Raw genomic sequence first — 21,517 nt, forward strand, 5'->3', positions numbered from 1 at the left:
CAGGAATTCCCCTTCCTCCACCAAGCCCTGCCTTCGGTGGCCATTCCAGAGCTGAGGCCGTCTTGCTGGGTGTTCACTGAGTATCGATTCAGTCTGCAAGCAATTTTAATATTTCTTCAGGGACTTTTCCAGCAACAGCACAAGTCATTAATTCACCCTCCCAAATTGCTTATTCAATAGCAGGAACATGGCTCCTGAATAAAGTCCCAGAATTTATGTGACTCGCACGAGTCAGGAGGTCAAACAACTGTTATGGAGCGAAGTTAAAAATCCAAATAAAATATTGACACTTTTTTGGGGAGGGGGAGGGGGGGGAAGTAAAGGTATTTAAAATAGGTTTTTGTTGCAATGCCCCCAGGATAAAGAATGGAAGGAGACTGAAGACAAGTTGAAGTTTATAAAATCAATGGAATTTATTGCACATCTACTTGGCATTTAATAATTCTCTCATTTCCACATCCCCCCCACCACGTCCTAGCCATAGACAAAAAGATACACAGGTGTACAAGTGCACATCTATGCACATCAATACAGATGCATGGACCAATATAAAAACACAGTTGTGATGTGAGAATCCTAGATGCTCTGGAAAGGGACTGGTGCAGAATGTGACTGTGGCTTACATATTTGACAGAAATAGGCATAACTGGGGCAGAAATTCATGAAGTAGGTTTTGACAAATATATCTAGTATTATAAATTGTGGATCAATGCATCAGAGCCGACATGAAAATAAAGATACACTAAGCAGGATAGTAGTTTCTAGAAACATAGAAACACTTTGGTGTGTGGTACCATTACACACTCACATACTTGATTCGGAAACTAAATAAGTAGATAAATAGATACAGAGAATTTGGAAATCTACACCCAAAACCTCCCAATGCATATAAATACTGAAACCATAGCCACTTAACTTAAAATTGTGGATCGTTTGTAACACAGATGCACTGCTCATCAAACACAGGGGAGAGGCTAAGCATGTTCAGAATCGCTCCTATACGCAGTTTCTGTCCATTGTCTACGCATACATTTGCTCAGGTGTCCAGAACATAGATGGGAAAAGACGAGGCCCAAATAGCAAACACAGATAACTGTTAATAAAGAAATTTCCAGAAGAGGTCATATTGTTCAGTCTAAAGACATTGGAGTCCCAGGCCTGCACCCAGAGTCTGGCTCCGGTGTTATTAAGCACTTGACCTTAGGCAAATTGCTCAGCCACTCTTGTCTCCTTGGTATCATAGAGAACATGCCTATTTAACAGAGTTGTAGCTAGGATTTAAATGAGCAGATGCATTTGTTACAGTGGCTGTCAGTGAATATGAAATAAGTTCTAGTTACTTCTTTTACTACTATTATGTGCAGCTCTTCTATCGGGCCAGCCTCTCCTAGATTCTACCATCTATTCTGGGTATGAGCTGTTCCACCCAGTGGTTAGCTGCATGGGTTCTGAAGCCAGGTTCCCCGGTTTAAATCCTGGTTCTGCTGCCTAACAGCTGTGTGCCCTTGGGTCAGTTACTTAACCTCTCTGAGTCTCGGTTTCCACACCTGTGCAATAGGGATAATAATCTTGCTAAGAAGTTGTGAGAAATAAATTAATTCATGTAAAGTGCTTAGCACAGGGCCTGGTACACAGTGAGTGTCTATTAGTACACTTCATTCCCAAAGATGTTATCCTTATCATTATTAATAATAACCTTCATTTGTTATTCAGCAAATAGTTTTTAAGCGCTAACATTCTGCCAGGCACCGTTGCTAGGTGCTGGAAATACATTAGTGAGAGAAATGGGTGTGATATCTGCCCATGTAGAGCTCAGGGTCTCGGGGAGGACTCAGTGTGAATTCAGTAAGCAAGGAGACAAGCTTTCAGCTCTGTGCTAGACCCTGAGGGCAAGAGGGGTGCGGAGAGAAATAGATTGGAAAGCCAGGGCGGAGCCAGATTGGGAAAGATTTTGAAGGCCAGGCTGAGGAATTTTGAATTGATTCTGTTGGTAATAGAAAGCAATTGTAGGGTTTAGCCACGTCACATTCTTTCAGGAGACAGACCGATGGATTGTTTTCGAATGCTGGAGTCACTGGGCCAGAGGTGGGAGGGGCAAGAGGCAAGGTGGTCAGGCCCCACCTCTGCTGCTGCTCGGGGCACTTCCTCTAGGCTTCCTTCTGCTTGCCTAGGGACGAGGGCTTGCCGGGGGTGGGACGCGGAGCCTGGGCAGGGAGGACTTGGTCCCAGCAGGGAGGCTACACGGCACCCCTTTCACCATCACATCCGGCCAATCTTCTAGCCTCTGGACTTCCCAAGCAGGACCGACCGTGGGGTGAACAGCTGGTGGACCCCAGTTCTAGCCCCGAAGCCCTGACAGATGAGGGCAGGGCTCGTGGTGAAAGAAGCTAGTCTGGTCACGCTCTGGGCTTGGCATGCACTGCAGACTGGTTTCCAAATGGTTAGTTAAACACATTGCCCCTTAATTTTTAAACCTATGCATATCTTGAAGTTAAATCAATCCATATGCTTACCATTCATCATATAAACCATCACTATTGCCCCCTTGGGCCAGCCCCATGGCCCATCTAGCCTGGTAAATTGTATCTGGCCTGGGCTCCCGGGGACACGTGGTGGAAGGATTATCGCCTGTAGTGCCAGTCTTAGAAGGGTACGTTGATGCAGGATATCTAAAGAAATACTATTTAAGGTGATAGCCAAGGAACCCAGTGGGAATCTAGTATCTGGCAATGTACAAAAACCTATTTTGAAATTATTTTTATTTTTAACCTCTAGTTTAGTTTCCACGGAGGAACTGTGAGAACTTCTTGAATTTTGGTTCCTGGGTCAGTGGGAGTCAGGATCAGCAGACGGAGAGAAATGTCGATGGACAGATAGGAGTAAGGAAACTTTGAGCCTTCTAAGACTTTCTCTCAACCCTCTCAAGACTCCCCTATATTACCACAAGTGTGGTTTCTTCACCCCCTGGCTTAAGCCGGTCTTCTCAAATATTATAGGATTTAAGAATAATCTGGGCAATTTGCTTAAATACAGAGTCCTGGGCCTTAACACCATCAGACATTTTAATCAGGAGGGCTAAAGTGCCCCCCAGGGGATTCCAACGCAGGTGGTTCAAGGACAGTGGTTTGAGGAAGCTCTTGTGCAAGCTTTTCATCTCTTGGAGCTCAGTCATGCCTTCTGAGAGGCAACAAAGGAGGCAGAAGCTCTTGGCGCATTTGCGGGAGGGGGTGGGCGGGGGGGCGTTAAGCTCGGAAGCCCAGCATTCCAGCTCTACCATGCTCTAGCTAGAATGGAAGTTCCTGCCGGAAGCTTCCCGTCTGCGGCCATGTTCACGCATAGACCCTGCCTGACCTGTGGGTGGTTGTCCACGCTGAAACCTGCAGGGGTCTGAGTGGGCATGGGCGAGCCACTCTGACCTGCACAGACTGCTGAGCAGGAGCCTGGGAAGATGACTTTGCACCAAGCACTTCCGGGCTGCAGTGGGGAGAGCAGGTTGGACAGATACTGTTTCGTCTGCCAGGGGGCGGTCCTGAATGTGAGGGCTTTGATTCCTGGGATGTACGGAGGGGAAATCCTTGTTCCTCAAAGTTCTCAGGAGGATGGGGAGGCAGGAACCATTTTTTTTTTTTAAGATTTTATTTATTTATTTGTCAGAGAGAGTGAGCACAGGCAGACAGAGTGGCAGGCAGAGGCAGAGGGAGAAGCAGGCTCCCCGTGGAGCAGGGAGAAGCAGGCTCCCCGCGGAGCAGGGAGCCCGATGTGGGACTGGATCCCAGGACGCTGGGATCATGAGGCAGGAACCATTTTTAGGGGAGGTGAAATTCTCCTGAATAATCTATGACAGTTCACTTGAAGTTCTGCCATGAAAAGTCTCCATCCAGCTGTTTGCGCTGTTCCAACTTGACTCAGGGCTCAGCCCGAGGACATGTAGCCTGCAGAGGCAGTTCTCAAAGGCCTGTGTTGAAACAGTTACGTGCAAAATGTCCTTTGCTGAAGCAAATATCCTTTGTCCTCTGGAATGATCCAGCCTCTAATGCCCAGGAAGCCCGAGGGCGCAGAAGGAGGCCCTGCCCACCACTCCCCTGGCTTGGTGGGCTGTGGGGCCAGCCAGGCTGAGACATTGTTGGCCCCTGGAGTTCCCTTGATTTACCAAATCAGGACAGACTTTCCCCCTGCGAGGAATGAAATATTTTCTGCAAAAACTCTGAAGTGGGCAGTCTACCCTAGGACAGTTTGAATTGATTTATACATGTGCATGGCACGTGTATACAGACACCTGAATTCTTGCCCTAAAGACCCTTTCAGCAAACCAGTAACACGGCCAAGCCTGGGACCAACCTGCCGTTCTGCTAAGAAGTAATTTCATTGCGGGGAAAGCCGTCTGCTCCAGGCAGCCAGACAGGATTTTATGGGGACGTGTTTGGAGATCCCATGTAGATATCACGTTGTCAGCGGCTGGTTCCTACAGGTGTTATTACTCCCATTTTAGAGAAGGGAATACTAACTCTCAGGGAGCCCCCTACCCTTTGTTTCTCAGAACACAACAGAAGAGGCTGGAAATAGAATCCAGGAGTTTGGATTCTGGGCTACAGGGCATTTCTTTTCTGGAGGTAGGCTAGCGTGGTGGTTACAGGTGTGGACCTTGCATTTAGTTTCCTTGAGTTCAAACCCCAGACTTGGCCATTTATTAAATGGGTGACGTTGGGCAAATTGCAACATGCCGTATCTCCAAAATGGGTTGTTGTGAGGATTAAGTAAACTGTTAGGGACACGTAGAGCATTGCCTAACGCATAGTAAATACTCAGTAGACAATGGATTTTATTCCTGGGGCTCCTGTTAAGGAAGCATTGCTCCTAGAAATCCTGACCAGCCTCGCCCTGGCTATGCTGTCACCTAACTCTCTCCAAGGTGAGCTGTCTGAGGTCACCTCGATGCTAATAGGACCTCTCCTCGTCTCCACCTCAGGGGAAGTTTTTGCACACCATTTATTATCATATAATACAATGCAATATAATATCATACATAACATAACATAATATGATGGGTAGGTTAACTTGGAAACCCTGAGGCGGACCGTGGACGGATGGATAGATGAATAGATACATTTGTACTAAGTATACATACATTATATCATTCTATTGATTTGTAAAAAGTTCCCGGTCTGCCTGGCTGTAATGAGATTTTTGAACTTTGCGTGGCGATCAATGAGTGGAATATTATTGGCCTGGAGAATTGATATACCTGCTCTCAGTGGCTTGTTCTGCTCCTAGGCTGCCCCGGCCCCCCAGGTGTACGATTCCAGCAGACACTTAACCTTTTTTACAGTGTCATCAGGCTAAAAGGAATCTAATAGTGACACAGGACTTGTGCTCAGCACTCTGCCACTATTGCTTTCCTGTCACAAATAATTTATAGCCTTCTATTTCCATCCCCGAGCCTGCACCCCAGCCCTGCCTCCTGCTTTCCCCCAGCTCCCAGGAATCAATAACCTCACACAGCCACAGTGGGACTATGGGGCGCAGAGAGACAGACGGACCCAGAGAAGGGAGACCCACAGATGGGCAGAGAGAGCCACGGGGCAGAGAGACGGAGAATGACACACAGAGGAAGGAAGGAGAGGAGGAAGAGGAAGTGAGAGGAGTAGGAGAACCAGAAGAGGAGGAAGGATTTCCTTGCCGCTTTCTTAGAATGTTGAGAGCTCCTCGGTTTCTCTATGAGTTTAGCAAACTGTTAATAGGAGACTCATTACCTGCTTTCATTCTAACTCACAGAGCTGATGAAACTGTTTTGATCTCCAGCTTGGTGGGAGGTGGAGGCCTCCTGGGAATTTAACCAAGGAAAGAGTGACTTCACCTGCCTTGTCATTTATCCTTGGAAGCACAGTCACGGCCGCCTGGCATCTACTGGGCCCTGAAGAAGCTGGGGCTCATGCTGTCTGTGGATCCCTCCCAGGGATCCTGGGCGGAGGGCCCTAGTCTGTCTCACTGCGTGTCTCTCTGATGCGCCTCTTTGCGGTCAGGCTACGACACCTGCTGCTTTTGCTTCTTGTCTTCTCGATGCTCTGTCGGGGGCCCCCATAGTGGCGGCACTGACCGGGCTGGACCATGTCAGCCTTCGAGGCCTCCTGCCTGCACCTGGCTCAGTCCCTAAATAGAAGGCAGCTGGCCCTGATGGCCACCCACAGGAACATGGCTACTCCTAGACATTGTTTTTATTATTAGCACTAGCATTTACTGAGCCAAGCATCATACTAACCATCTGACATGCATTATCTTATTTAAACCTCACGACAATCCTGGGAGGTGGACAAGTATTATTATCCTTTTTTATAGGTGAGGGAGTAAGAAACTGTCAGAGGTCTCATTAGAGAAAGTCCCCTGAGCTGGGACTCAGACTCAGGCAGACTGGGCCCAGAGCCCACCCCCTTCATCCCTTTACCCTAGTGACACCCTTGCGAAGCTCCTCAAATGCCTCCTGCTGGGCTCAGGCCAAGCCGGGAAAGGTTGGAGAGGAAGGGCCCATCCTTGTGAAGGAGAACATGCTGGAAAAAGAAGTAGGGAGCAGGGGTCCTGACAGGGCCGTTTTCCCGTGGCAGTAAGAAATGGCACTTGCTAGCTGCCTAGTAGAGACATGGGCTCCCGGACTCCCCACTGATGCCCCCAAAGATCTTTACCTGCACACTTGACTTGAGGGCCAGACCCGCCTGGGGCCGTGGAGGACATGCATGTGTCTGGCTGTCTTGCAGTGCCAAGAATGAAAAAGATGGGGAAAGAATGAGGAGAAAGTAGTATCAGACAGTCACCCACAGAAGTCCTATACTTTATCTTTTTAAGCTCTGGTGATAATCCCTGGCTTTGTCAGTCATGTACAGGATTCCAGGTCAGCAATCAATAACCACCAGGTATCCACGATTCCAGTTCTTAAATTTCCCCAGATCAGCTCTGGATTCTAGCAAGTGTCCACTTCCTGGGGGGGCATGGATGGACACCAAGAAGACAAGTAACTCACGCAGGCGCCCTGCCCAGCTCCTCTCCCAGGATCCCCAAGCCGCTGTCAGGAAGTAGTGATTTTCCATCACTTGCTACCTCAACTAAATCTACACCAGTGCCCCAGGGGTCAGAGGTTCTTGGTAACAAAGATAGAAACTCCGTAAGGCCATCCAGTTATCTGAGTCAACCAGCCCCAGCCCTGGGGTTTCCTTAGTCCAGGGCTCACCAACCTGCAGTCCAGAGCCCCCACACAGTAGGCCCAGTGAGATCCCAGAAGCTTTTGCTGCAATGAATTCAGAGTGGCTGCTCTGAGCTGCACAGCCCCCTTCTAGACTTTTCCTATAGACTATTCTCAATGGGCTTCAGCTCCTGTCTGATCTTTCCCATTGTGATTATGCTCCAAACCTTCCCCCAGCTCTAGGGAGATGAACTTGCCTTTTGCTGTGCTGAGAGAGAGGAGCTGTAAAAGCTCCTTTTCAGAGCTCTTAGCCACCTCAAAATGCACCATCTCTCGCCAGCTCTTCCTGCTGCCTCTCCTTGCTCTGCCTTGTTCTCCTAGTCATCTGCATTCTGCCGGGCAACTTCAGGCTCTCCCCCTAGTTCTCCCTCCTCAGCCTGCCAACATATCCAGGTCCTTCCTACCTTAAAAGGCCTTCCCTCCCCCTCAGCTGCCAGTTCCATCCACTGGTTTCCACAGTTCCTCTCCTTTCCTTTCCTACAGACTTCTGAAGGCACTCGTGTCTACTTTCACTGCCTCCCTCTCCTCCTGTTCACTCCCTAACCTCTTTCTGTCCTGTCCCAGTTGCTTTAATGAGACCGCCGTCCCCCAGATTCTCAAATCTGTGCCTCTTATTCCCAGTACCCTCTAGTCTTTACATTGTCATTGATGCTGGGAATTATACTCCTTTTGGAAATGTTCTTCACCAATGACTTAGGTGAAATGGCCCCATTGTGATCCTGCCATTTCCAATGTGACCAATTCTGAGCCCTCCGCGAGGTCAGGTTTTTTTCCTCAGCCTGTGAAGGTGGGTGCCCTCCAGACACCCGCTCCTTAGGTCCCTTGTCTCTCTCCCTTGACAGTCTAAGATCTGTGTCTGCTGTGCCAGCTGGACACTCCCTTACCACCCCAGACACTGCAAGCCCAAGACAAAACCAGCTACCTCCTTCCCTATCCTCTCCTGACAGCGGCACAAAGCACCAGCCTGCCTTGTCCCCAGAACTGAGGGTCTTAGGGCCGTGGTTGACTCCAGCCAGTTGCTAAATCCTGGTCATTCTGCTTTCACAGTGTCTTGCAGACTCTTTCCTTTCCTTCCTGAGACCTTGTGCCTGTGTGCTGCCTTACCCGGATCTCTAATTTTGAGATCACTCCCGGCTTGAGACTCACTCTAACCCTGGCTGCTGCATGTTGACAGAAGTGTGACAAAGTCACAGAGAGCACCCGTTTTAGGGATGGAGTTCTACCTCCGCCCTCACCAACAGTGTGGTCTTGACTGAGCCACTTAACCTCTGTCAGCTTTGGTTTTCAACCTGCAAAATGAGAATAGTATCTACTCGGGAAGTTGTTGGGAGAAGGAACCGTCGTATGTATAAGTGATATAAATTGCATATAATTAGGGCACCTACTAGATGATGAACAGATGGAAAATCACTTTTACCATCATTACTTCCAAATTTTCAGCCTTATTTCCTCTTTCTCCTTTATGTACCTCCACTGCTCCTGGCTGGCCAGTCTGGGCTTTAACCCCTAAAACCAGCTTGGCTTCCATGCCTTTCTCCTCCCTTCCTCCAGCACCTGCTTATAATGCTCCCACCCTACCCTGCCACAGCCGCTTTGCTCATCTTAGAACCATAATGTTTTTCACTGGGAAGCAGCCCTTCAAGATCCTGTAGTCCCACCTTTTTACTTTACAGCTGAAGAAACAGAGGCCCCGAGAGACCGATGGGTGAGCCCCAGAGCTCTTGTGGCTGTTGAGAGGCAGAGTCAGAAGCAGGACTCAGGGCCCCTGCCAGACCTCCTGCTGCCCCTTCCACTTCTCTCCCTGCCCTCGGTCGCTTCCTCCGATCAGCCCTGCCCTCCCCTGAAGGTCTACGTGAAGATCTACTTCCTCAGGAACTTCTTTCCCAGTCCCCCACCTGCAAGGGGCTGCGATCCTCCTCCTCCTCCTCCTTCTAACGTTTACTTCCAGGCCCCTTGGGGCTCCTGAGCTTTCTCTGGATGTGTGTCCTCGCTCCATCCAGCTTTACCTCTAGCACAGTGAGGCAGGAGCCTTATCTCTGTTCCCGTGAGCGCTCGCTTAAACCAGAGCGGGGTCTGCTCACGGCTTCTGACTCACCTGGCTGGTTTGGGTGAACTTGGCCCCCACACTTCTGTGTAGGGAGGGGCAATGCCATGGGAGAAGCTGCTTTCAAGGGTACCTATTTGGACTAGTGGGCGAAGGGGAGCATTCCTTGGTCTTGGCATTGGTCTTGTGCATCACTGAGCCGTGGGCTCCTCAGATCACTGACAAGCAGGCTCATCCCAGCCCTGGGGTGTTTGATCCCACCCCCGGCCCCCGCCAGAGCATACAGGGTGGGTGCCAGATTTTTCAACTAGGCTAGTAAAGACGCTGTGATCCAAGTAAGACCCCAGAAAAGCAAATCATTGGGCCAGCGAGCTGGGCAGTGCATGGACACAGGGAGAAGCTTTTCAGGCCCTGGTATTTGGTGAAGGGACCGTGAGCTATGCTGGAATTCCAGGCACAAAAAGGGCCCCCTGTGACCCAGCCCTTTCCTGGTTATTTTTTTAGCTCAAGACGTAGGGAAATCTTACTCTGTCCCCCAACTCTGAAGGACTGTGGTATAGTCCCAATAGGAAAGCCAGCTCCAAAATTATCTCCAGACCCAGGGAGTCCTGTTCAGAGGAGCTTTGCATGTGGTCGAGGAGGGAAGGGAGGGCAACAAGCCACCAGAGCCATCCCCACCCCCAGAAAAGGGAAGGATGCTGTGCTCCATCACTTTGCTGCCCCAGTCCTTGCCACTGAAAATCAAGCTGCGGCTCAGACAATGCACACCGCAGGAGAGCATGCAGACCGCCTCTGTCCAGCTGCACTAGGCTGGTTCTGCAGAGCCCTGGGGCTGGAGGGGGGGGTTTGACGGCTTATGCCTCGAAGCAGTCAGCGAGGGGAGCACACGGAACCCTAGGGATGAGGAAAGAGCTGGGAAGCTTGGGAGAGGCCCTGTGCAGGGCTGGGCTGGAGCTGGTGCTGGCAGGAGTAGGCATGTGATGTGTGATGCTGTTTTGATGCTGTTGCAGGATCATCAGGACCAAAGTTCAGCAACCTTTCCACCCAACGCCGGATGGGGCTGGGACAGGAGTGACTGCCCCCGGCCACACCATTGGTAAGAGGCCTTAAGGAAGGGAGGAGGCGGGGGCCCCACCTAGGAGAGCCAGACACTCTCCCCTGCCGCAGAATGGACCACCTGCCCATCTACCTGAGGTCCCAGGCCCTCTTTCCCAGCCCACACTCTTCTTGAGCTCCTAGAGGTCAGGATCTCCCCAGGAGACTCACTCACCAGAACCGTTCTCTGCCTTCTGCCCACATCTCCTGGCGGCTCCTTTTCTGTCTCTGTCTCTGTCTAAATCAAGATTTTCCTTTAGCTTTTTAAAAAAATATTTATTTATTTGACAGAGAGAGACACAGCGAGAAAGGGAACACAAGCAGGGGGAACGGGAGAGGGAGAAGCAGGCTTCCCGCTGAGCAGGGAGCCTCATGAGGGGCTCCATCCCAGGACCCCGGGATCATGACCCGAGCCGAAGGCAGACACTTACCCTGAGCTACGCAGGTGTCCCCATCCTTTAGCTTTTCCTCTCCCCCTTCCACCTCCTCCCTCATCTTTTGTTTTTATCTGCTTCTGTCTCCACTTGCCTCTTTCTCTCCTATCTACCTTCTTACCGCATGTAATTTTTCAAATTCTTCTTCTCTTCTCCCCTCCTCTGCTTTATCTCTTTTCCCTCCTCTCTCTACCTTTCCCTTTTCTCTGCATGCGTGGCTCTGGATCTGTTCCCCCCTCTCTGCCCTGCTCCTCATGGCCTCTTTCCTCTCAACCCGTCTCTTCTTGATCTGTCTCTCTCCCCTCCTGTCTGTACTCTGCTGCTTCAGCCTCCTTCTGTACTGATCCTTGCTCATGGCCTCTCAGAGACATGACCCAGGCCCACCGCAACCCCAGCTAATGTCCCCTGCCATATAGTCTTCCCTTTGACCCAAGGGCCCTTGATGGGGCTGTAGCCATAGATGTGGCCTGGGGCATAAGGGACTGAAATGTGGTTCTACTTCTCCCACTGCCCCTCTTGGCAGCTCTCCCCTTCTGTCTGTACCAGCAGGAAGTAGAGTGGCTGGTCCAAGCCCTCCTGCCTCCTGAAGTTGGCAGGAGCCGTAGTTTCCGAGGCCATGTTACAGTGTGTGCCGGGAAGCAGGGCCGGGCCAGGCTGTACCCGAGTTGATCACTGTACAGTGAGTGTTTTCACTAACCTGTGCCCTGAGGGAGAAATGAGGAGCTTCTCAAGTGATTTCAAGTCCAGAAGCAACTGGTAGAGAGGAGCCACAGCCTCCTGGGCAATTATCATGCCCATTCTTGTATCTCCTAGAGGGTCAGAGACAGAGCCTAGAAAGCCACTGCCTCTGAAACAAAGTTGGTAAAGGCCGGCCCAGGAGCCTAGAGACCGAGAGCTGGGGTATGTTTAGCAGGGTCAGGCCGGTCCCAGGGGTGACTGGCTATGCAGGGAGGCCTGCTAGGAGCTGCGCTTTCTGCAGAAACACCGAGTCACTCTTGGGATTGAGTCAGGGTTAGTGTTTCCCTCCACCCTCAGGAAGTGAGTTGAAGGGCCCAGAGGAGTCTCTGGGGTGAAGACCTGGGGCTGTAGAGCCCTGCGCTCCCCGTAAACCTCAGAGGACAAAGGGGACTATGAGCTCCCCGTCCCTCTTACTGCCTCTGCCCCTCTCTGCCCCCAGCCCTGGGGTTTCAGTCTGCGATCACAGCTGTTATCCTGATGGCCTTTCCTCCTTACTCTCATCCAGTTCCCAGTACGGCTTCCCCTCCTGTTTCCAGCGCCTCCAATGATCCAGTGGGATCCTACTCCATCAATGGGATCCTGGGGATCCCTCGCTCCAATGGTGAGAAGAGGAAACGTGATGAAGGTAGGGAGGAGGGAAGAGGCTTGGCTTCCCTGTGCATGCTTTGTCCTTGGACTCGGAGCTCCGGTTTCGGCCCGGCCTCGCAGCTGCTCTGCTGTGAGATCAGTTTTAGTAGCAAAGCCCAGGTCCCCCCACTGCCCTGCTGGCTCCTGGAGAGGGAGGCAGGCTGCTGGCCATCAGCTTCACCATCTGCTCTGCAGCCTCAGCGGCCTCCTCTTCCGCTGGGACTGCCCCTAACATCCCAGCGGGGTGCAAGGGTGAGAGCATGAGCCCTGTATCTTCGGAGTGTCAGGAAGTTGGGAGACAGCTGATCTCTGACCCAAGGATTAAAGACCAATCTGCCTTTGTTCTTACCTGATCCCAACCCATCAGAAGATGGGGGCATGACATCACATGCAGCTGACCCAGGTGTCCTTTCTCTGTGACACATGGATTCTGCACCCCACCCCGCCCCCACCAAAACCACTCAGGGAGCTGGACATGGGCCTTCTGTACCCCATCCTATGGGAGGAGACACCACTCAGGCTCTTGTCTGCCCCCTTCCCCCACCTCCCCGTTCCAGGTAATGCTTCAAGGTGCGACCAAGACCCGTTGGGCAGGGAGTTCAGGAGAGGGAGAAATGAAGAGGAGGAAGAGGGGAAAGGACTCGAAGAGGGAGTGCTGGCCAGGAGCTTGGGAGAAGGCGTTTTACAAATGTTGAGATATGAGGAGTCCCTTGGTGACCATCTGATTCTCTTCCGATGAGAGGAGGGTCCAGGGCACAGGGCCCACAAGCCCAGGCCGGTGGAGACACCAGTGTCTGGAGCCTGCTTCCTGTCCTGGTCTCATGGTCCCTGCTGGGGAAGCAGCAACCTTCTGGTCTAGGGAGGGTGTATGATTTTAAGGGGACCTCCCATGAAATAGAATCCTCCAGAGATGAACATAAAGGGGCACTGCATATCCCGTTAGCCGGGACAGTCCCAATTTATGCTTTTTGTCTCTGCATCTTGGTCCATTGGCATCTCTTTTTTCTCTAAAAAATGTCCTGTTTGGACAATAAATCACATGGCCATCCCAAGCATAGACAAGCCTTTGATTGGGATAGCGTTCAAGGGTAAGGAATGGAGAAAAGGGACAAAAGTGAGATTCCCTGGGCCCAGGCTGAGGGCAAAGAGAGTGTGAAAGCCCCAGCCTCCAGCAGAAGGGACGGAGCATGGGAGAGGCCTGGGTCTGGCAAGACAGTGATGACCTGGTGCTGGCCTCCTTCCAGAAGCCCTAATGGCCTCGTTTCACAGGGAAACAGCTTGTCTGGCTCTATTTCTCCTTCTTCCAAAATATCGAAACCCATTTGGCTGCCACGGCCTTTGCCACTCACTAAATTTCATTGTGGTTGTTTTGGCGGCAGCCCCTGATGGGCAGGGAGAGGCTTCCGGAAAGGCGCTAGGTCCCAGTCCTCCCTGGGGGCTTCCCACACTCCAGCCTTAGCCAGGCGCCCTGGCACCCTGAGTGGTGTGGAAGACTCTTCCCCCAGACCCCAAGGGCTCTCCCTTTCACCACCAGCCCCTGCATTTTTTAGAGTGCGAGATGTCCACCAGGCGGGGCCGGGGGAAGCCCTAGGACCCCACTCCCCTGTGTACTGTTCCTTTGTGTCTGTGTTTGGGGCCAAACATGCGCTGTTTCCTGGGCTCCTGTGGTTCTCCTGAGAGGAGGCCAGTGCAGGAGGCTGTGGCCACCCAGGGCTGGGCCCAGCCGCCCCAGAACAGAGCGCTCTCCTCCCTGCAACTGACCACCTTCATTGTTTCAAGTCAGTTCAATTCAGTGAACCTTTCTTGTGCATCCGCGGCAAGAAAGGCTTGGTGCTGGAGGACCCCAAAGCAGAACAAGATACGATTCTGGTCCTTAAGGAGCTTACAGTCTAGTGGGGCATGTAAATCATGTGAGCCCAGAGAGCAGAAAGGCCCATCAGATAGCTGTGTTGTGATGGAGGTCTGGGCCCAGGCCATGGGAACCCAGAGTCAGGAGGGAGTAGCCTGGTGGGAAACGGCTGCATTTCAAGGAGGGGCTTGAATGATGGGTCAGAGGCATGTTTGGAGACAATGGCAGGGTGAAATTCTGTCTGGTAGACTGTGCCTTGTGACCAGAAGGGGCTGTGGTGGGAAGACTCACGTGTGCTCTAGCAGGGCTGAAGGGGTGAGAGAGAAAGGCTGGGAGGGAAGGCTAAGGCTAAGTGCATGGGTTAGGGCCACAGGAGATCAGCTCGAGACCGGACCATGTCCTTTGTTCTGCAGACATGAGTAGCCACTGTAAGTGTCTGAGCAAGAAGGGAGAAGAGCAGTGCTAGGTTTGGGAAGGCCATCCTCCGGGCAGGGTGACTGTGATGGCAGCGGGGAGATAGCTCAGGAAGCAGTTGGCATCTTCTAGGTGAGGGCTAATGGGAGCTCTCGGTTTCCCCTATGGCTTAAACACCTACCTCCTGGGCCCAGCCAGGGGACAAGGAGGATCCGAGGCCCTACTTCTTTTGGGGTGCGGGGGGATGGTTCTCTTGCCTTGACTCCCGCTTCCTCTGACCAACCCCAGCACAGGTGGAGCCGCCATTTCCCTGGTAGAGGGCAGCGCCTGTGAGGGAAGCCCGTTCTCCCTGACCTGCCCCCGTGCCCACCCCGGGCCGCTGCACACAGTTGACCTGTCGGTGGGATCCAGGTGGAAGGGAGAGGAAAGGAGAGAGCAAAGGCAGACCTTTTGCAGCTCTGCCCCCTCCCCCATCCTGGGTGCCTCCAAGCAGCCAGGCCCAGTTTGCATTAGGGAGCAGCTCAGATGATTAAGAATAGGAGAGATAATTATGTGTCAAGATGATGTAGCCCAAGTGTGCGGTCAGGCCAAGGTAGCACAGCAGCTGGCAGGCCGGTGGCAGGAGGCGGCCTCAGGCACGGGCTGCAGACACCCAGGTGTGTCCTTCAGCCACCAGGCGTGCGGCACAGGCTACAAGGAAACTGACCGGGGTTGGGGGTGGGGTGGGGTAGTGCCCTGCAGGGCACTGGTATGGGAGTGGGGATGCATGCCAAGGGACTAGACCTCCAGGGAGCAGAGGGGCCCATCTCCCTCCAGGAGGACCCCGCCGCCCCTCCCTAGGCCCATGCACTGTGGCATATCTCTAGAAGTGCCGTACCCCGAGGGCAAGCCATGAGCCTCTCTGTCCTCAAGGAAGCTGCTTGGGCTCCTGCCTCTGGGTACAGTTGGGCCTATTCTTCAGCTCTAACAATGTCACGGTGGTGGGCATTAGCGAGGACAATCTCTGCAGCATGTGCTGGCATTATTGGAGACAATCTCAGCGGTAGTTATTGGTGTTCACAGTGATAATACCCAGAGCATTATTGGCATTGGCACTTGGAATACGGACGGCGTTATTAGTATCTGCAACAATCATATCTGTGGAGATATTAGTAAAGGGCCGATCAGCTGTGACTCCGGGGAAAGGGGAACTGACAGTGTCTGTGAGCCTGCCTGAGATGCCTTCTCATGCCATTGGAGGTATGGGAAAATCCCTGGACTTTCCTTTAAGACATGTGCTAGTCAAGAAGCTTTGACACTGTCCACCTACCTGAGTCCAGGATCTCCCAGAATGAGACAGGGAGATGGACCAAGGATAGACGAGGAAGCTATGTCACAAAGCATCCAGAAGCCAGGCTCTCCATCAGTCGGAGAAGGTAGATCCCCAGTTAATGCCCTGCTAAGATCCTTACCTCATTTTGGCTACGATTTCAGTTGAGTATATTAGAGTCCCTTGAAGGGACACTGCTTCCCTGAATACTGTATGCCCTGGTTTATGTGGCTGGGAGATAGAGACTCTTGTATTCTTTTCAGGCTGGAAAACCAGAATCCTTTGCCTTCACCTAGTTGCTTTCGGCCATAGCCTAAAGCACTGCTGTCCATGCACGTTGTTGGCGCACGGAGCAATTACATAACTTGTCCAAAAATCCAAATGAAGTCATAAGGTATAAGACTGGTTATCCATGTGAAGGAAGGCTTGTTGGTATCACCCTTTGATGTGTGGGCTTGCTGGGGGCCGTGATTTTGCATTCCATTAATTAGGTGCACAATGAGTTGTGCAGTTAAGAGGTGCCCAACCCCGTGCAGGGGTGTATTTGCAGACTGGGCGGGTTGCAAGGAAATGGCTCAGTCCTGTCACATATAGCCATAACTGGAAAAAGAGCCTTAATTCCTGAGTTAGGTGTTGCTCAGGTTAGACGTGGAGCAAATCGGGGGGATTTGGCGGGGGCAATGAGCAGCACCTTCCCGGTCCAGGAGCCTTGGCTTCGGGCAAGAAGAGGCTGCAGGACCCCAGCCCAGCAAGGAGGAGGACGAGGGTGCCAGGTGGAGGCAAGCAGGCTGTCCCTGGAGTGGCGTGGCTGGACGGTGTGGCTCAGTGGGGAAAGGCGTGGGCCCCTGGAGTGAGGCCACCCCCGGGTTGGAATCCCAGTGGCTCAGGCAGATTGCTTACCCTTGATCAGCTCAGTCTTCTCTGTACAATGGAGATGGCATCACACTCACTTCAGGGGGACTGTGGAGAGGACCACACAGAAGCACGGATACAGTGTTGAGCCAACTCCATCTTGGAAGGCAGGTCGTCGAGGGTCTGCGGGAGAGGACCTAATCGGCAGGTTTATACTTTGAAGGAAAGTGAAGTCATGTCAGAATAAAATCTATTTGGGCCCACGTTCCCTAATCTTGGTGCAGGAACCTGACACTGGGACAAGCTCACAGGGATGGGGCCCGGGAGTGGAGGAAAGATGTCCAGCCACCCGTGTGTGATCGGGAGGACCTTTGTCCATCTCTGCGTGGTCATTTGCTGTGTGGTTATCTGGGTGGGCCACGTGTTCTCTCTTAATGTCCAAAGGCATTTTAGATGCGCATAATTAAATCTAGGCCCCCTTCTTTTCTAACATGGAAGCATCCCTCCCTCTCTCCATTGCTGTGCATTTCTGCTCTCACATGTAAGTGTATTTATTTAGCTAGGGAAATGTATGCGTGTTGTTTTATGGACACCATGTAATTTTTTACGTGGCTTATGCAAATATGGGTAAATGTGCGTTTTCCACCATTCTGAGATCTTTGGGTGAAAAGGGGCGTGGAATGCCTGTATGGGGTGGGTGTGCAGTCTTCTGGGTAGTGTATATACTTGAAGAGACCGCCAGGTGTGAGCAGGTGCGTGTCTGCCAGCACTAGTGAGCAGAGAGAGCTCTAGGCCAGGCCTGAGCCTTTTAAGGCTCCGAGGTCCAAGTCCACAGGTGTATAGAGTGTCACCCAAAAGGCCCCATAGGCACCACCTTGCATTCTGGAGGCAAAAGGGTGGGCTGTCCTGAGCCTGCCTCCTGGTTTGCCTGGGGCCCAAGGCTGGGGAGACTGAGGCTGGGAACCCTTACACCCTCAGGCTGTGTGGGAGTTATCACTCAGAAACCTCACAGCCCTTGCAGGAGGAGCCTGGTCTCCCAATCTCCGGGTCTTGTCCCCAGTCTTCTACCTGCCTGTCTTTCGGGATCTCTCAGTGTCTGTCTGTCTCTTATTTGCTCTAGTCGAGGTATACACTGATCCTGCCCACATTAGAGGAGGTGGAGGTTTGCATCTGGTCTGGACTTTAAGAGGTATGGGGGACAGAGGGAACATGGCGTGGGGGTCAGGGGACAGAGCTGGGGGGTGGCGGTTAGAGATAATTCAGAGGGTGGGCTCCTAAGAGCCAGGGAGCAGAAACGAGGAGGTGGGTCAGGCTTCCACTGGGAAACCAAGAGGCTAACAGAGTCTCAGGGCTCGGATCACTTCGGCCACGGGCCACTGCCGGGTTTTGGGGGCTGAGGCCCCAGCAGCCTGGAGGGTCAGACACTCCGTGGATGGGGGGCACTTTTTCCAGCCCTTGGAAAAACAAAGAACAGATCGGGTAGTAAAACAAAAGCAAAGGAGACCTGGAAGCACCTGACAGCCCTAATTCATCACGGCCCAAGTTTTTTCCTGTGTTCCCATTATATTTGTTTGTAAAAGTGGAAATCAATTTTGAAGGTAATTTTCTGGAAAGAATGGAAGGGAGGTGGGAGGGCCGGATAAGGCAGAGATGGTAAAAGGAAAAATTTAGGCCAGGCACAGCCCAGGGGCAGCTCTTGGCAAGGTGAAAGAAAATTGCATATTCAATCTCCATCCATGAATCTCCCTCACTGCTGCCCGCCTCCTGCTTGAAAACAATGAAGGCTTTTTCCCAACGCTGGGCAGGGCCTCGGTATCAGCCTCACTTTAACTTCAGGGTCATTAATTCCCTGATTATTGAAGGAGAAGAGAGGGTTGCAGCATCGTCAATTTCGAAGGCACCCCCCCCCCCAGGACTCCCCCGCCCCCCATGTGATCGGGCCCTGGCTGGGCTGGGGTGGGGGGCAGCTGGGGTGAGGTAAGGTGTTGTTTCCAAAGAGCAAAGGGGTGGGGAGGGAGGAAATGGGGAGCCAAGCGGACTGGGGGGAAGGCAGGCAGGAGGAGGGTGGAGGAAGGCAGTCATTACTGCATACCTCTGTTGTGTTGTTATTGCAAATTAAAAGTAGCATGTTCCACTCCACAGCTATCTTTGGGGAGGGAGGGGCACCAAGGGAGGTGGGGGATCTTATCATTGCTTCTTCAGCAGACCAGCCGTGGTGTCACCGTGTGAGGTGACATTTGAATTTACAATTCCGCTGAGAAAAGCCATTAATTCACAAATTAACATTTCTCCCTCTCCCTCTCTCTTTAACACTCTCTCCCTCTCTCACATGGATGTGCAAGCAATTGAAAAGACAAAGGAAATAGCCTTAAGGAAGAGACTTTACTGCTAGTCTGTCTGTGCTGAGATGGCTCCCCCTGCTTCCAGATAGATAAACCAATTACCTGAGCCGCCCTGCTCCTGGCCGCCCGCGCTCGCCTCCTTTTGTAGGCGGCTGCAGTGGCCGGACTACACTCAGGGTAGCTCATTAATGTAAAGCAGGCGTGCCCTGGTCACCAGTCTCTCTTCTCCACTCTCTTCTTGGAGGGGCAGCGGGAGGAGTGCTGGTGTCAGAAGAGGCAGATGAGGAGGACCCCCAGCCCCCCTCACCCCCTGGGGAAGAGGAGAGGCTGCCTGGCCCTGGGACTTCCCCTGTGCCTCCTGGAGGAGGCCGGTGGGGGACGGCCGCAGGTGGGCTCTGCTTGGGAGGCTGGCGTGAGGCAGGAGCCAGAGCCTGACTCCCTCCGGCCTTTTGGTCCAGATGCCAAGGATGGCCAGAAGCAGAGAGCAGTCGGAGTGCAGCTTGCGTGGGCAGAACCTAGGGAAGTTTTGCAAAGCATAGGCCCTGTTAGTGGGACAGGGTTCTCTGCCGAGGGAGCTGGGAGGGGCTACCAAGGAGTGTCCAGGAGACACCGTGTTGCAGAATCCTTAACCGACCCAGCACCTGGGCGCAGCCATGTCTGCATACCCCTTCCTCCTTCCACACCTACGTCCCCAGCCCTCGGCTTCCCTTCTCAAAGAATACCACCCCTGCCCCACCAACCCAGGAGCACAGAGCCCAGAGCCCGGGGTGGTGTGCTCTCAGAACCCTGGTGTCAGCTTCCATCCTGGGCAGGAAATCACAGAACCACTGTGAGAGCTTTCGCTCTCCTCCACGCCCTGGCCAGGCACTGTAAGAAAACATTTTGCTGGCAGAGGGAAGCCGAACAGAGTTGGAATTTCTCTAAGGAGAGGTCCTCTGCGAATTATGGCTGGAAGGATATGATTTCACATCCCCATACGACCTCACCCAGGTCATAGACTCTGCCCCTCATGAAGCAGATCTTGTGAAAGTCCAGAAACCAATCTACATGAAGGCAGTCATCTGTCTGGGCAAGTGTCCGAGTTTAACTGTATCCACAAAGCTCAACCTATGTTCCTTTTCCAAAAAATTGTCAAAACCTGGCTAATGTCCACTCCAGTCCGAGAAAGAGTTAAGACACTGAAGAAAAAGAGAAATCCTCTTATGAGCACACACTCGTTGTTATGATTCTATCTTCCCAGTAACCTGGGAGATCAGACCATTGGTACCCGAGAGGGGAGTTTCTCTGAGATGGATCACCTATTTTAGCCCCCTTTTCTGGGTAATGTCGGCCATGAGCCTGTTGAACACTGATCATATTGTTACCCAGAAGTAGGGGTAGGTTATGTCGATATTTTATTTGGCGTCTGTGCACCTGTGGACTTGCTTTTGTCTGTGGGGAAGGACCAGGGTTTGGCCATGGCTCTGTGTACTCAGCCGGGTGTGTGGATTCGTACGTAAATCTCTGCGTTCACCCCAGAGACCCGCAGCCAGATCACTAAGCGGTGTGGTTCCCCAGCCAGTTCATGCCTCTGTGAAGAGTTGTATTTGCTTGTTTGAGGAAGACCATTGAGATCTAGCACAACAGAGACTTTTCTTCATAAGGAGCTGGGACAGACAGGTCGCCACTGCGCTCAGGAGAGAATGGACAGATCTGCCGTGGAGAGGTTCCCTGTGTCCCTCTACCATTGGAAACCGGGGTGGGGGTAGTGTCGTACCCGAACTTTCCCGGCCAGGGCCTCAGGTCCTCTTGCTGCCCCCTGTGCACATGTGTGCATACACCCCCGTCTTGTCAGAATGTGTCTTCACCTCCAATCTTCCCCGCAGCAACCCCCTTCCAGCCCTGAAGGTAGGCATCAGTCTCCTTCCTCCACTGGCAAGGGCACCAGGCGAGAAATCCGCTGCCTCAGCTCTGCCCTTCTCCCCCAAGTGCAGGCTCTGGATGTGGGAGGGAGGAGCCGGGCCCTGCTGACCCTGGGCTCCCCTCCCCAGGCACCTCCTCCTCCTCGGCAGGCCAAGGGGCAGCTGCAAAGGGCAGGGGCGAGGGGGACACTTCAGGAAAAGGGCTTGGGAGGCAGGCAGGCCAGACGGCTGCCTGCCGGAGGAGTGGGTCTGAGCCTGCTGGCTGCCCACGGAGGAGCCCTGAGCTCAGAGTCTTCCCTGTCTGCCCTCCCCCGGGGGACCACGGTGGTGGCCCGTGCCCGCGGGGACTCTCCGGGACCCTCCCCATCCTGCCCTGGGTTGGGGCGCAAAGGCAAGGAAGGTGGGGGAGGGCTGGGCCTGGCTCTGGGGCTGGGAGACAGATCACGAGCCTCTAGCTGAGTTGCAGGAGAGCCAGTAATTCAAACCATCCTGACCCTTCGGTGAACCTGAACCTGCTGACCTTGACAACGCCAGACAAGGGAGGCCTCACAAACCTCAACCTGCACGAAGGCCTCGCCTTCGCTCCCTCCCTTCCTTGGAGCCCCAGGGCCCAGCCTCCAGGTGGCCCCTCATTTGGCTGTCCCCACCATTTGGCTGTCCCCACCACACATCAGTATCCCTCCC

At 52.8% G+C, this 21,517-nt stretch overlaps 1 protein-coding gene across 5 annotated transcripts in view; it reads left to right on the plus strand.

Annotated features, from left to right (window-relative positions):
* Positions 1-21,517, plus strand: part of PAX2 (paired box 2) — an 80,820-nt gene that overhangs the window by 22,090 nt on the left and 37,213 nt on the right. For 4 of the 5 annotated variants that reach the window (XM_059398364.1, XM_059398365.1, XM_059398361.1 and 1 more), the window contains exons 5-7: positions 10,283-10,368; positions 12,045-12,164; positions 17,711-17,779. In XM_059398364.1, coding sequence (XP_059254347.1) covers positions 10,283-10,368; positions 12,045-12,164; positions 17,711-17,779 — 275 coding nt within the window. The remainder of the gene's footprint in view (positions 1-10,282; positions 10,369-12,044; positions 12,165-17,710; positions 17,780-21,517) is intronic. The other variant, XM_059398363.1, reaches the window with a different exon arrangement.

The sequence above is a fragment of the Mustela nigripes genome, chromosome 4 (genome assembly GCF_022355385.1).
Source record: "Mustela nigripes isolate SB6536 chromosome 4, MUSNIG.SB6536, whole genome shotgun sequence".
Lineage (NCBI taxonomy): Eukaryota > Metazoa > Chordata > Mammalia > Carnivora > Mustelidae > Mustela > Mustela nigripes.